Source organism: Notolabrus celidotus, chromosome 1 (genome assembly GCF_009762535.1).
Source record: "Notolabrus celidotus isolate fNotCel1 chromosome 1, fNotCel1.pri, whole genome shotgun sequence".
In the NCBI taxonomy this organism is placed as follows: Eukaryota; Metazoa; Chordata; class Actinopteri; order Labriformes; family Labridae; genus Notolabrus; species Notolabrus celidotus.
In genome coordinates, this window is record NC_048272.1 from 36,261,974 (window position 1) to 36,278,641 (window position 16,668).

The following is a 16,668-nucleotide window of genomic DNA, read 5'->3' on the forward strand; positions in this document are numbered from 1 at the left end:
CCCTCTGCACACTTTGATTTTCATCACAAACTGAGCTGTTGTCTTTGCCTTCATCAGGTTGGACTTAGACGGGATTGACCTGCTGTCCGCTCTGCTGCTGGTACGAGACCAAAGCCCGATGACATTTACTCACCTGGATACCAGACTGAGCTGAACTATCAGATGGTCTAATCAGCTGCTTTTGTCTCCTGATTGCAGTACGACACCCGGAGTAGAATCACCTCTGAAGCCGCTCTACAACATCCCTACTTCCTGAGTCTGGGGAATAACATACACAGCCTGCCAGACAGTAAGGCACACACACACACACACACACACACACACACACACACACACACACACACACACACACACACACACAGGTACACTGTGTACACTTTAAATCCTCTTGGTCGTACTTCAGGTCCACAGCTTTCAGCAGACTGCACTTTTGCTGTGCTGTGAATGTGCTGCTTTGACAACAGCACAGTGGAATCGGGTCCATTTACACATTTTGATGAGAAACTCCAGACACAGTGCACTTTGCAAGGATGGAAAAAGGTTAGAAAAGGTTCCTGTAGTCAGCCTAAATATTCGCCAACAGGAACACTCTTTTCAAACCTTTCATGGGGATGTTTGTGTTGCTCTTTTTTATTAAAACTTCCCCTTACCTACATATTTCCTTTAAGCTCTACTGCATGGTTTTATTTTCAATAATTAAAAACACTACTTTTCTGTTTCATCAATTTTAATTACTGACAATGTTGAAGAAAGCACGAGCTCTGTTTTCATGGTTTTCATGTCTGTCAAAGCACCAGGCGAGGCAGCTTTATTTGCACAGCACATTTCATACACGAGGGCAACTCAATGTGCTTTACATTAAAACATTAAAAGCATTGGTAACATTCAGACAAGCATAAAAGAGCACAATTAAAATGACAAATATAATAAAACAGAAAAGAAAAGGAGAATTAGAATATTTTAAAAATGTTATTAAAATTAGCATTTAAAGCAAGTTAAAATGAGCTAAGATAGGAAGGCAGTGTCAAATAAAAAGGTCTTAGTCTTTGATTTAAAAGAGGTGAGAGTTGAAGCGGACCTGCAGCTTTTAGGGAGTGTGTTCCAGATATGTGGCGCATAATGACTAAACGCTGCTTCACCATGTTTCGTTCTGACTCTTGGGACTGAAAGCAGACCAGTACCTGATGACCTCAGAGGACGAGGTGGTTCATACAGTAGCAGCAGATCAGCAATGTATTTTGGGTCTAAACTATTCAGTGCTTTATAAACCATCAGCAGGATTTTAAAGTCTATTCTCTGACAGACAGGAAGCCAGTGTAGAGATCTAAGAACTGGAGTGATGTGGTCTACTTTTTTGGTCCTTGTTAGGACTCGAGCAGCAACATTCTGTATGAGCTGCAGCCATCTGATGGACTTTTTAGGGAGCCTATGAAGACACCGCTACAGTAGTCTAAACTGCTAAAGACAAATGAATGGACGAGTTTTTCTGCATCCTGCTCACCATATATACAAACTAATTACATCAAATATCATTGGCTGATTCATGCAAGTGTACCATGTTAGCTCGAGCAGCGAGCCATAATGCTATTCTTGGTACTTCAAAAATACAGTGTTACCCCACAGCCATGAGCGCATCAAACGCTGCTAAAACATAATCCATACTAGCATACCTTGCCTGAGGAAAACTGTGCAATAATGTGTTGAATGAAGATATTTGTATGGGTTTGTCTGTCTTGTGTTTTCTTTGTTTTTTTTAGCATATATTTTATATGTTATTACCTTTTTATCAACATTTTTCCCTGAATTTGAATTGCACTTAATTTTGTTGTACGTTACAATGACAATAAAGATGTACTATTCTATTCTATTCTATTCTATTCTATTGTTCTATTGTACTAACCCTACCTCTCAACAACACAACTGATGGTCTCAAACACATTAAGAAGGCAAGTCATTCTACAAATGAACTCTTGACAAGGCTCATGTTAATTAGAAACCATTCCAGGAGACCACTTCATGAAGCAGACTGAGAGAATACCAATAGTGTGCAAAGCTGTCATGAAGGAAAAAGGGGGCTACTTTACAGAATCTAAAATATAAAACATATTCTGCTTTGTTTAACACTTTTTTGTTCATTCCATAATTCCATATATGTTCTTTCATAGTTTTGATGTCTTTGGTGTTAATCTACAGTGTTTCAAATAATTAAAATAAATACAAATTCTTGAATGAGAAGGTGTTAATGTGGAATAAAACCCCCTCAAGATCCTGACGTAAAGGGATTATGCAGATCGCTTATTGGGATTTTGTAATCCCAAAAAGAAAAACGACATTGAAAAATATGAACAGTGATATCAAATTCAAATTATATGATTTTCATTCAAAAACACATCAGAACACTAAAAATAATAAAAATGTCTCTCTCTCTCTCTCTCTCTCCTCTCTGTCGTAGCTGCTTCAGTGTTTTCTATCAGAGAGGTGCAGCTCCAGAAAGACCCCGGTCACCGCAGCTCAGTGTTTCACCCTTTAAGTAAGTTTATGCAACGCAATCTCACAACATGCAATGATTTTCTACAGACTCAGCCCAGTCGTGGAAGTTGCTGAATTCTGTTTATAGTCTGCAGCTGTAACAGACCATACGCTACACAGTGGTGGACAAAGTACACATCTTCATTACTTAAGTCAAAGTAAGATCCTCCAGGTCAAACTTTACGCCAATACAAGTGAAAGTTGTTCAGTCAGATTATGACTTGAGTTAAAGTCCTGGAGTAGTTGCTTTTTAAAATACTGAAGTATTCAAAGTACTTTTTTAAAATATCTCTGAACGTATTTTCACAAAGCAGGAGTGCAGTCAAGAATGCATGGGTGTACATTCTGCTCCGTTCTGTTTATCTAGAAAACATGATTTCATATCTAAAAAGTCTACCATGAAATATAAATTAAGTTACTACAAGCACAGACAAGTTTCAAATGTTCATCTGGAATCAAAGCAGTGTGTTAGCTACAGACCTCCACATGCTTTCTCAGGTTAGATGCTGATGTTTTGTAGGCTGTGATGAAGTTTGTGTGGTAAACAGATCAGAGATTTACAACAATACAAACAATCATTCTTTATTTCAAAACCTCAAACGTGGGTTTAAAATATGACCGCGGTGCTCAGGTAGAGAATCATCATCCTTCTCAGTCATAGCCATCATCACCACGACTAAATAAACGGACTGATCTGAAGAACATTTGATCTACGCTCAACCGAGGTATGGCTACACCACTGAGACAAACCATCACAAGTACTCCAACAGTTTACGGTCTTTGGGATCTGATTTCAGATAAGAAAACTCATCAGCTGAATTCAAAGCTAAAGCAATGAGTAACTAGAGCACTGATAGAAATGTAGTGGAATCTTCATATGGAGTAAAAGTAATATTCCCCCAAAAATAATACTCAAGTAAAGTACAGATACTCAAAACATGTACTTAAGTACATTTACTTTCTTACTGTCCACCACTGCCTGCACACAAACATGTGGACAGCTTTAAACTTAGGAATGACAATGTTACTGTGCATTTGTTTCCGGATATTCTCGTGCTAGTTTGATATTGTTTTATAAAAAACATAATGAATAATAAAATAAAGACATCAAAGTACAACATGTTTAATAACTTTTAAATAGATCATCAAAGCTTTAAGTTTCCCTCATTCTCTGAATGCATCACAGTTAAATGCAGCCTTGTTTTTTTGTCTTGACCACAGATTGTAACAGTGTATGTCTCATTCGCAAAGCTCTGCAAATAGCCTGAAGCTGATTCTGTTTGCTCTTAAATAAATACACCACAGACACAGAGGAAAATGAAAATAAACACAGTGTTGTGTACTCATTAAACACAGATTACTGTCACCAATTTATATTCTCTAACAGACTCCTCATTAACTTAATAAGTCTCTCTGTGGCTGGGCTTGTTTAAAGCTTAAGGACTTCATAACTTAACCCACAGTATGCTATTAAATACTGTGCAGGGATGATGGTGTTATAAAATATGAGCTTATTATTGTTTCTCTGAAAATATACTGTATATAATGATGCTTAATAACACTGTATATCACTTTATTATGACAAATGGAGACATTTAATTCTGGCACTAATAGAACTTAACAAAAGAAACACAAATATGAATAATCATATGAATTGGTCCCACATTAGAAATGGTAAAACCTCCTTTTGGTCCTGTAGACAATTTCTAATTGATAAATTAGGACATTTATTTATTACCGAATTACTATGAATAAGTGAGTCAATTAAAAAAATGATAAAATATTGTAAGATGTAAAAATAAAATAAAAGGGAATTAAATATAAAGATGAATGGATACAAATCTGTAAGTGAAGTTGGTTTGAGAGACTCTTCTGGCAGTCAACAGATTTGTTTTATTTCACCTCCACATATCCTCAGAGAAGATGTCGTACCTGCTCACAGAGATGTGGAAGTTGGGTCCTTACCAGGGGCTGGCAAAACATCCAGAACATTTTGTTTGTACGTTTGACTCCAGCCAAAGAAGCTCCAAGTCCACTATAAGCTGGTTCTTTCAGGGGTCAGGGTTCTTTCACCGCTGGTCCAGCAGCAAATATTTTGAGCTTAGGCCGTTCTCACAAAGTTCCCTCAGACGATTGGATGGCTGAAGATGTGACTCATCTTTTGCTTCTTTCTTAAGGGTGACTCGAATCCCTGTGATTCCTTTGAAAGGTGTGAAATAAAAATGATCTGGGGACATTTAAACTCAGCAAAGCTCAAGTAAATTGGTATCAAACTTTAAGCTAAGAGAACTAGTGAAGTAAAGATGTTGAAGAAACTTCAGTTCAAAGCTCCTGTGTGGAGAAATCAGTACCTCTTCATGCCTTTGCTGTAGTCCAGTACATGCATAAGCTGTGTTTTCTGATGAAACATCTCACCCTTCTTTCTTTTGATAGTCAATCATCTCACTTTGCTGTGGAAAATATCTACAAAGGCTGTTTCTGCAGTGTCCTGTAACTACCTTCATCACCTCACCTTTACACGTACCTAGGCGCAGTGGATATAATCTTTGAAATTAATATATTAAAGTGTCAGATTCATGCTGATGGTTTTGTTATCTTCAGTAGGAACATGGCTGCATTAATATTTCTATCACGCTGTGCAACTAGCAGCTAACAACTGGAGCTCTAACACAAAATAAAATTCTATGAGAGATTTAAGAAAGATACAGAAATTTTAAAAAGGTTTTTAATCCAATATAAAATATTTGAGTGTGGTGTGGTGTAAGATTCATAATAATGCTTAATTCCTGATTCTTATGTGGCAGTAATCCTGAGTTATGATGCGTAGATATGTGACCTCTTGTGTGTAAACTGCATGAATTGTTGAATCTAATAGGAACTATAGATAACAGAACAGTGACATTGCTTAACAGCTGCTTTTACCAGTGGTGGACGAAGACCACGTCTTCATTACTTAAGTCAAATTATAGATCCTCCTGGTCAAACTTTATTCCAATACAAGTGAAAGTTGTTCAGTCAGATTATGACTTGAGTTAAGTAAGTACTTGCTTTTAAAAATACTGAAGTATTCAAAGTACTTTTTTAAATATCTCTAAACGTATTTTCACAAAGCAGGAGTTCAGTCAAGAATGCATGGGTGAACATTCTGCTCCGTTCTGTTTATCTAGAAAACATGACTTCATATCTAAAAAGTATACCATGAAATATAAACTAAGTTATTACAAGCACAGACAAGTTTTAAATGTTCATCTGGAATCAAAGCAGTGTGTTAGCTCCAGACCTCCACATGCTTTCTCAGGTTAGATGCTGATGTTTCGTAGGCTGTGATGAAGTTTGTGTGGTAAACAGATCAGAGAATTACAACAATACAAACAATCATTCTTTATTTCAAAACCTCAAACGTGGGTTTAAAATATGGCCGTGGTGCTCAGGTAGAGAATCATCATCCTTCTCAGTCATAGCCATCATCACCACGACTAAACAAACGGACTGATCTGAAGAACGTTTGATCTACACTCAACCCAGGTCCAGCTACACCACTGAGACAAACCAAACACAAGGACACCAACAGTTTACGGTCTTTGAGATCTGATTTCAGAAAAGAAAACTCATCAGCTGACTTCAAAGCAAAAGTAGTGAGTAACTAGAGCACTGATAGAAATGCATTGGAGTCAAAATTATGATATTTGTCTTTCAAATGGAGTAAAAGTAATAAGTTCCCCAAAAAATATTACTCAAGTAAAGTACAGATACTCAAAAAATTTACTAAAATAAATTTATTTTGTTATTGTCCACCACTGGTTCATACATATGTATAGTCATGATGATTGCACATGAGATGACTGGGTTTAAACACAGCTAGGTGTCACTAGCCTGTTATAGTCTTGTGTCAGGGGAAGTGGGAATGGGACGCACTTGCAGACCAGGGGTTCTAAAAGTTATCCCAAAGAAATAACAACCAAAACCACAAGTGATGAGAGGGAAGAGGGAAAAAGACAAAAATAGTACAGAGTGAGGACACACAGCCTCCCCTAACAAAACAAAGAGTCGGTAAGTGTAAACTAGCTCACTGCTGCCAAACAGCTAAAGACCAGGGGCCGACTCGTAGATCTAAAGAGTCTCTGCAGGAATCAAAAGGATTCACTCAACAAATTTAAAAACAAGCATTTAATCTCGTTTTATCTCTTCACAGGAGGAAAGAACCGAAGACAAAGCATCTTCTAGAGTTCACAGAGGAGGAAGAGAGACGCCGAGAGAAGAGGAGCGGCCTTTTCAGACCACAGCACAAAGGCCAAAACTGCTCTGCACATTCAGACGCATGCTCAAATATGTGCACACACACATGCATGAACACACATGTGCACTCACTCATTTCCAAGGCAGCCGGCCGTGGAGACATACAGGGTTTGGGGAAATCAACCTGTACTGCACTTGAAATGACTGAGCTGAGATACACTCTCCCTCCTCACACACAAACAGAACATATTGAATTAACACTTTACATTGAAGTCCTTCTAATATGTGTTAATTAAAAGCCATTTGGGCACTTATGAGACTATTTAAGTGTTGATAAATGTATCTTAAACAAGTTTAGTGTTGGACTGTAAGACAGCTAACAATAAATCCCCTCTAGCAGCATTTTTGTTGCTCTACCCGGAGTAACATATATATATATATATATATTAACACATGATTAGTGTCATATAAGTACAAAGGGATGGAAGGTATTTCAAGGACCTTAATGTAAAGTGTTTCCCGTGTTTGCACACATTTGCACAATCAGCGATACTGAACATGCTGCCAACACTCAGCTGCACACACCAGAGGTAAACAAACAATCTGCTGACACATATAAAAACCCAGAGATTCAGCCATCCAAGGTAGCTAAGAGTTGTAAATCACCAGTTTATAACCAGTTATGAAGTTATGGGTGTACAGATGTAAGGGTTAAGTTGCACATTTGAAAACAAAGTAAAGTTAATTTAAAAACAACAAAAAGCTCCCACAGTGAACCCTTCATCTTCCTCCAGACATGGTGACCAGACACCAAAAAGAGGGTTTCATTTTTTTCATGCATGTCTCCAAGTCAAACTGTTAGTACATTTGATTACTAAGCATAACGTTTAAGTGGTAATCCAAAGCCCTTTTTATGAAGCAATTCGAGAGAAAAGCTGGAATATGATTTCAAGAAAAAAATCGAAATTAATTTTTGAGAAAAGGTTGTATAATATTTTCCAGAACAAAAAGTGGACCGCTGTTAAGTGGTGACATCACTTCTACAGAAAACTGTTCCCAGGTCAAAACTACGAGTGTAGTGTAATATATTTTAGATCTGTCATAAGGCAGTGTTGTGCAAGTTAACACAAAAAATTAACTAGTTCATATTCATTGTTTTAGCTGCATCTAAATTATTTTTCAGTAGCGCCTCCTGTCCTTCAGTTTCCAGCCCTTAATCACTGACATTTTCTAAACTACATGAATTACTGTATTATTAAGGTATTAAGTGTAAAAGACAAGAATATCTGCAGCTATGAAAACTTAGAAACACACATCTAACTCTCCAACCTGACAGCTGAATATATGGATAAAGGATCCAACTTTAACCCCCCGATACACGGGGAGCATCCCCCAAATTAGAAGATGTTGACAACAGCCGCTTCACAGGTACCACTCACTACATCTGGATTACTAGATGCATAAGTCATGCTGAATGCCTGTCAGATGCCATAAACCTGACTTCAGCCACAGTAGACACCACACTCTGTAACTCTCGATACTTCTCTGATGCTGCTGGAGGGAGTGTGAGCAGTTGTTCTCTTCCTCCAGTGAACAACATTCACATTCATGAACTGTAAACTGAGCAGTTCAATTCCCCGTTCATCAAAATATGAACGTGATCAAATTCATATTAGTGCATTCCTGCACAACACTGGCTGCGTTCATCACTCTTTTTAACAGATCAGTCTTAAAAGACATCCATTAGTATGTTTTTCAGATATCCATACGTGATCTGAATTAGTGCTTTGACACAGAAACAGTTTTATGTTAAAGTGTTACGTCAACACTTAACAACCTGTGGCTTTTTTTTGTCTAAATTATATCTGTTTTATTCTTGATTTTTTTACTTCATTTTTAACATTTTGACTTTTTCTAGAAATTGCATGAAGAAAATAAATCTTCCTTTTTTAATTATCTTTTTCCCATACCTGACCCGAGTACTCTTTTGTACCTGACAGTGAAGCCAGACTCTTATTTAATGTGTAATTAAATTGGCCTTAAAGTTTTCAAATTTCAACATCTCAAATGCTCAAGATTGTTAAAAAGTCTGAAGGATTTTGGAATTAAAAACCATAAAACATATCCCCAGGGGTTCAGGTCATAAATGCTTTAGGTGTTCTTGTGAAGATTCAAATATTTAACCTTTGAATTTCTATGTCAGCTATAAACTGGCTTAAAAGCTAATTGCAGAATGCTTTCACAAGGCTAGCTGCCTATAAAACAAACACTAAAGATGTCACCTCAGCTATCACGCTACATATTAGCTAATGCATAACGTATGCTAATGATGATTAAGCTACCTGGATATGTTGTCAGAGGAATCAGTGATGAGATGCTTACGTCCCTGTCACAAGTGTCCTGATAGTCTTGAAGCCGTCTGGATGGTGAAATCGTAGCAACATTCATGAACAGTACCTCTTCTTACGACACAAACACTGAGCCTATACAAACAGCTTCATGTCCACAGACTTGCCTTGCTTCAGTGTTTCCGCTCAGTGTGGGGTTTTGTTCCATACAGTGTAAACAGCTGACTTTCACTCCAGTTTTGAAGTTGCCTTAGTAAAATGTGCATGATATTTTGGCTTGTTAAGAATCTATATTTGATCTAGTGTAGCCAATGTGTTAGAAAGCCTTTACTTTGTGTGTGTAATAACTCTGTGATTTACTTAGTCTCCTATTTGCACAAACCAGAAGTGTCCTCTGAAGCCTGCTCCCTTCCCTCCGTGTCTAACCTCTAAATATACCCCTGTATCAATCGAAATCCCCTCCCACCTCCACGAGTAAAACGGGGAAGTATGTTCAACAACAACTAACTCTCAGTGGGACTCACACTATCTGCAGAAGTGAAACTTTTTAACCATCAGATTCCCTCACAGTTCCTCTGTGATCACCATGGAGCCCAAAGCTCACGTCCATGATCTAAAGGATGAAGACATCTGCAGACACTAAAGTTTTTGGGGGCTTGTTGCTAAGATATACTCTCCTCTGTCCTTAATCTGCTCTGACTCCCTCTGTATCTCTTCCCCGTTTGTCCAGTGCTGCAGAGCAATCCTTGTGTACGCCAACGACTAAGGGTTGAGGCCAAATAATGACTGGTATGACGTGATCCAGGTTGTCTATTAAATCAACAGTGCAATATGAGAGAGCTTCCTACAGCCATCGGTCTTCCACTGTGCTGTGCTTTTAGATCAGCAGCTGGTTGTGTTTAGATGTGACCTTGATTCTTTCACATGTTTTTGACCAACTTTGTTTAAAAGTATAGAATATAATCAGGACTTCATGCAGCTTTCTTTTGAAACAATATCCAGGAGTGTTCAGTCAAAGCAGCGATTAGCTTTTCAAAGATGTTTCACCCTTCCATTTGAAAGGACTCCTCAGTTCTGAAACAAACATTAAAGAGATAATTAACCCATCTCTAAAGACCAGAAGACAAACAAAGAGAACTGAGAGAGTTTTAACCAAGAGCCATGTTTATTAAGTTTTAACTGCTTTCTTTTCTACAGTAGCACTCCACGTCGGCATGGCCGGCTACAGAGTTCAAAAGCAAGTTCAGACTAGATAAGATGCATTAGTCAAAACAAGGAAATCATTTAAAAGAAAGACAAATATCTTTTGGAAATATACAGCAGGCTTAGAGCAGTTGAATTTGATTCAGCAGTTCTTGATCTGTGCCGTTCCCAGCATGTGGACCAACGTCATAGAGGTGACAGCCCTGCCAAACAGTTACAGCCAAGTTCCACCCAATCCGTGTCCGTCCATGTCCGATCCATCACAGCACCGGATAGGTTTCTATTCTAGTCAATGTGATAACTTCCACTGGATCTGCTTTGTTGCATTCCGGCTGCGTCTCTGATCCGAGCCCTCCGGATCAGATACAAAAGACTTCTATTTTTGCCGGATGCCAGAATATGACGTATCACTCCCAACAGAGCAGATGGAGCGGGACAGGAAGTCAGGCACCAAAACAAAATGAAATCATCCGGTTAATTTTCAGAATCAAACACTGTGTTATCACCAGATCGTATTTCACTTAACTACAACAACAAACCTTCATGATGAGCGGAGCCAGGCCGGGAGTCAACAGGTCAGAGGTTTTCAGAGGACCAGAAAGACAACATGGATGAGGAGAGGAGGAGGAGAATCCTTGATTCAGTAATTACTGCGGGAAAACCTCGGTCACATGACCACAGCGGATCGGACACAGAACGGACACGGATCTGGTGAAAGTCCGATGCTAGACTCAAATCCAGTCTAATAACTATATGTTTGATTATCAAAATGCCCATGATGCAGATCACCACTCAATATTAGGCAGACAAACATGTTATGCCACTGTCAGCCTAACATTGCCCCGATGCAGTAACACAAAAGGGAACGTTTTTTAAAACAAAAGTGATTTTAGATCCAAACCTGCGCGAGCTGAAGCTAAAACAAGAGAGGAAATATGACAGAAAACACATTTCAGACAAGAAACAGTTCTGCTGCGTCTCACCCGTCCCACCAGACCTGATCGTGTCATTCCCTCTGAGTAGGACAAAGTCTCACTGAGGGTAGGCAGAACATTTCTTTTGGCCAACATAGCTGATGGTGGCATAACCAAGCGTCAACTTTCGGTCTAAATATATGAAGCCAATGAAGAAGTGCTAAACACTGCAGTTCATTGAGTGTCCACTTGAGGCTGGCTGCAGAAACATCGGAAACCACATGCACACCAATTCAAAGAAGACGATCTTTACAGCAGAAATAAACATGTTTACAGCCTGGTTCAAAAAAACTGTTTATGTCTGAATAGCTCATTTCTCTATCAGCACACACTGTACGGGGGTGAATTTATTTGTAACTCGTTATTATCGAAGATATTAAACTTACAAGTTTTGCCCTAATAAGGGCATGGCTGACTTGATTGACAGGGGGTACACTGTAGCCGTTCGTGAAAAGGCTAAAGGCCCGTCTCTTTACCTCAAACTAACTCGGACAACGATCGACTTCAAAACAGCGCTTTAGAAACAGATGGGTGACATCACGAGTACTACGTCCATTTATTATACAGTCTATAGGCATAACACATATCAACAGCTTTCAGGTCATTCGTTCTTTTGTGTTAAAGTAATATGGGAAGTGGTCTCATGAGTCTAAACATTCAGAAGTGTGTCTTTTGTAACAAGAGGGTGAGGTTCCCAGCTGATGGATAACTGGAGTGACAGAATTGGACAGGTCATAGTGTACAGAGACTGTTAAGGGAGGACAGAGGAAGAGAGGCTAACCATGATACAGAGAGGGGTTTGTTTGAACCTCATGAGCAGAGGGTTCAATCTGAGTACTGAGCCCCTAAAACCAGAGTCACACATGATCCTGTCGGGGAGTAATGTTAGAGTATGAGTGATGAGACGAGTGTCAGTGAAAGTAGAGTTACTGCTCAGAGTTTGTTCACCTCCAGAGGTAAACGAAGCTACTGAGAGAATAATGTTGTGACCATCTAGCATAGGTTTGCACTGGAATAAAGGTGAAGGCCACAAAGAGAAGGACTCAGTCCAGACCTGCTCAGGCTGCAGAGGGATGTATAAACGTGGATGTCTCCCTCCCCCTCTCTCCTTCAGTGGCACAAGTATTACTGTGTGTGTTATAGTTGTGGTAAATTAAGCTATTTTAAATAATGAAAAATAAATAATATATGTATTTTAACAGATGTTTCCATTTTTCTCAGTGAGTTTTATGCCATAATAAAATAGAGCACTGTATTTAAAATAAAGAAGACTGCAGAAAATGTCTAAATGTTTTCTATAAGATAAGTTTAGATTTTGTATGAAATGTGATATTTTGTGTGATTTGTCTACACTGTCATAAAAATGAGAAATTGAATGTACTGTGACTGCCAACAGGCATAAAGTTGATTGAATAATTGATTCATTAATGAATAAATAAAATGTTGAAATTATGGAACATGTTCACCCATGCAGTATCTTTATTTTTCAGCTACTTTCACTCATGAGTTTGAGTCTATGATGTGCTGAGTTTTGGGGGAATACAGACAAAGCAAGGTTTTTTTTTAAATGTCCTGGAAGACAAAACACAAGAGACTTACACAGCAACTCAGCAAAGACAGCTCCAATGAGCAACGGTCAATTAAGGGAGCAGTATTTCCAAAGCATCTGTGTTTCTGGTTGTGTGTTGTGTTTGTATGCATTTGTTTGTGTGTATGTGTGTGTATGTACTCTGAGTGGCTCTCTGGTGGGAACAAAGGGAATAGAGAGAAAAAAGGAGAGGGGGACAAAAATGACAATTGAGTAATGATAACAGGTGGTAGACAGATGTGTGGGTCAGCAGGGAGATCCTGAATGTTCCCTCATTAATGCTATGAGTAATATTATTATTATGATTGCTAACATTATACAAAATGAACTCAACTCAACTCATCTTTATTTATATAGCACCTGTCATATATACAAGCAGCCCAAAGTGCTTCACTAAAGAACAGAGAGACAGAAAACAACAGAAATGTTAACATTATAAAAGATATAATCATGAATAAAATAATTTTAAATCAAATCAAATAAATGTGTTAAAATTGATAACATAAGTAAGAGTACAAAGCAAAGTTAAAAATCTGTTAAAGTTAAAAATATCAGATAAATAAAAGAAATAAATAGATTAATACATAAATAAATACGTGTTGTTAAAACATATAATAATATACTATAATAATAAATTCCAGGGCTAAAAATAAATTACTCCAAATTAAAAGACAAACTACAAAGGTAATTCTTTAATTTACTTTTAAAAACACCCAGACAGAGCGCTGAGTACAAAATATAAATGTTCATCTACAATTAAATGTGGCATCACAGTAAAGGCAGAGGGAGTGCCAACAGCTCCCTTGGCAGCTAAACCAGGATTCAGGCGCTATCAGTAAGCTCTGGATGGGTCAGGAGGATCAGGAGGGTCAGGCCAGCAAGGTAAACACTACTTGATTTTGATTCAACTTCAAGTTTTGTTTGTTTGTTTTAAATTATTTGTCATTTCATTTTCTGATAAAAGCGAGCAATGAACAGAAGATGGTGCTATTTGTCTTTACTCTTCATGCACATGCGTTCATCGAGGACAGAACAGAACATCACCAGGGTCCAGGGTTTAGTCATGTTTGTAGAGTGGGGCGATGATGATTTTGGATGTAAATACATTGTACTATGAGCATACATACATAAATATAATCCTGCACATGTTCCAAATATTCAAAATCTTATTCTTAATGTGAGGCATTTAGCTTCTGTAACAAACTGCTCATCAGATCCCTCACAGTCTCATATCATTAATCTCATCACTGCACAGGTGAGTCACAGTTTGTCTCCAGCTAAAAGAGGGATTAATTTTTGTTGCCAAACTTGAAGCCAGTTCTTTAGAATGTGGATATCACTGTTTGTTTTAGGAGGTGTATGCAGGTTAAACTTCAGCGCTGGCTCTCATTTCACTGCAGGTTACGTCTTGGCAGATTGCATGATGCAGTCATAAAAACATTGTAGCCACACACAAATTGTAAAATCATGTTTTGCAAAAGTTTAAATCAAACACTGAAAAGTAATCTATGCTCTCATCTCAGCACAACTGGATTTTATAATTCATTGTATTTGCTGCAGCCTCACGGTCGGCTGTCGCCACCAATTTCTACAACAAATCTAAAAGACAAGATGATTCACATTGGTGCAGCTTTTAATTAACTATTTATATCCCTACATCCAACTCCCCTAGTTGCCCTTTTTGGGGTACCTCCTCATGCAATCATCCTCCCAAAAACTAAAAACGATTTTGTAGCCTTCCTTACCCTTCTGGCCAGACGTCACATCCTACTTTGCTGGAAGTCTACCTCTCCTGCATCCTATAAGGGTTGGATCAGGCATGCTCTTCATTTTAGCAGGTTTCAACAGATTAGGCACACTCTGCGTGGATCCACAAACCTTTTTTTAAAGATGTGGCTGACTTTCTTCCATCTTATAAAAACCCTGCAGTTCCAAGATCCACCTTAATGAAGCTGGTTGAAGATTTTGAGTTTCTTTTTTTCTTTTCTTTTTTTACCTTAGAATATTTTCTGTTCATCTTGATCCTTTGAAGATTTAACCACTTTCTGTGACACAGTATCTGAATTCAGGGAAGAACATGTTCTGTTGTTCTGGGTGTACTTTTAGTTTATTACATGTGGTGTTCATTTGTTTTATTTGTCTGTTTGTTTGTTGTTCTTATTTTTTAAATATTTTTTAGGAATAACCCCTTATGATGTATCATCTCGTTTTCGAGGGGGTCCTACAATGATTTTTACCTTCTGTATTTATTGATTTATTGATTTATTTGTTTGTTTCTTTTATTAGAACAGCATCACTTGCCTTAATTGTTAAAACGAATCCTCTATATATAATGTGAAACAAATTCAAATAAACAGATCTTTGAAAAGAACAAAATAAATTTCCTCTTTATTCATTTTGTGAGGTGAGGCGCTTTTGATATCTTTATGATCATTATAAAGATGAAACTGGAAAGATAGCGTTTGGTATCACATGCAGGAAAGGGCCTACGTAGACCTCCACCTAACCTACACCTCCACCCAGATTAGCCTGATGTCCTTATGGTAGAAAACATTGATCTAGTTTCTACCTCTTTTAAAATGTATCATCTTTATATCTAACTCTCAGGATTTTCTTTATTGTAAAGGTTTAAAATGTTTCCTCTTTCATTCCTTTGTAAACTGAACTGCTTACACTGTATTGGTTAGTTATAATGTATGGTAAAAAAAAAACAGGTAGTTATGGGAAATAGAATCCCGAGAGGGTGAGACAAGACCCCAATGCGGAGCATCCCAGTGTAGTCCCAGTGATTCCTCGTCAGTTATCGTTCCATGGTGATGGTTTCTTATCTGCCTGTTGCGGTGGATTGAACATGAAACTGTCCTCATTCAGCTTTCCTTCTTCTCTGAGCTCTGCGGTTCACACACCTTTAAAAATAAACTAATGTCACAACTTTGAACCCTGCTGCTATCATCACCACCGCTCAAGGATTAAGTTTGTTGTAGAGATCGCTAACCTAAAGTTTCTCTCACCTGCTCCGCTCCTTGATCAGATTGATGGACAGAATCCAATATGAAAACAGTAGCCTGCTGATTTAGCATGCTAACGGAAGCTCACGTTTTAGCCACATTGTTTTAATGCTAACGGAAGCTAACGGTTTTACTTCACCTTACAGTCTGTGGAGTCAACAAGCCGAAGCTAAATGTGTCTGAACTCTTTTCTGTGGATTGATTTGACATGACGTGTGATCAGTTTGTTTCTGGTGTTGCTCATGTTAGTGAAAGTTAATAACCATCGTCAAGGGGTTTTGATCAATCAGAATCAAGTATCTTACACAACTGGAAGATCAGTGAGAGAGCTGGGTAATTAAATAAAATAATAAACAGCAGAGGGGGCAACAAACCTGAGAGAGTAGAGTGCACAGCCTCTTCTTTGTTAGACATAACAAAGTAGATTAAATGTGTAAAGTTTTGAGATACAAGACTATGATATTTCCAATGTAACGGTGTTATACCTCTCATATTTATAAAAGAAATGCTGACTCCTTTTTGGTAAACCTCTGAGAGGAACCAGAGTGTGGATTAAGATCCTCTGGTGTGTCTTGATAAGTATCAGGTCGAGGCGAAGAGGAGGCTGGGTTGAGAAGGATTTAAGGATTTGCACCACAAAAACTTCCTCAAAGGACTTTCTGACTCAAAGAGAAATGAACATGTTTGAAATGAAAGAGATTCTCCTACTGAACTTTATTCAAACAGTCATTTATTTACCCTCTCTCACTTAATTCAGGAGCTGCCGTTTCTAGTTTGTTTGC

The 16,668-nt window shown here is 38.1% G+C and overlaps 1 protein-coding gene across 1 annotated transcript in view; it reads left to right on the forward strand.

The window, feature by feature from the left end:
- Positions 1–9,948, forward strand: part of cdk18 (cyclin dependent kinase 18) — a 99,056-nt gene extending 89,108 nt beyond the window's left edge. Inside the window, exons 13-16 of the mRNA XM_034698380.1 lie at positions 58–100; positions 199–289; positions 2,453–2,530; positions 6,722–9,948. Of these exons, the coding sequence (XP_034554271.1) occupies positions 58–100; positions 199–289; positions 2,453–2,530; positions 6,722–6,753 (244 nt within the window). The 3' untranslated portion in view covers positions 6,754–9,948. The remainder of the gene's footprint in view (positions 1–57; positions 101–198; positions 290–2,452; positions 2,531–6,721) is intronic.
- The last annotated feature ends 6,720 nt before the right edge of the window (positions 9,949–16,668 follow it).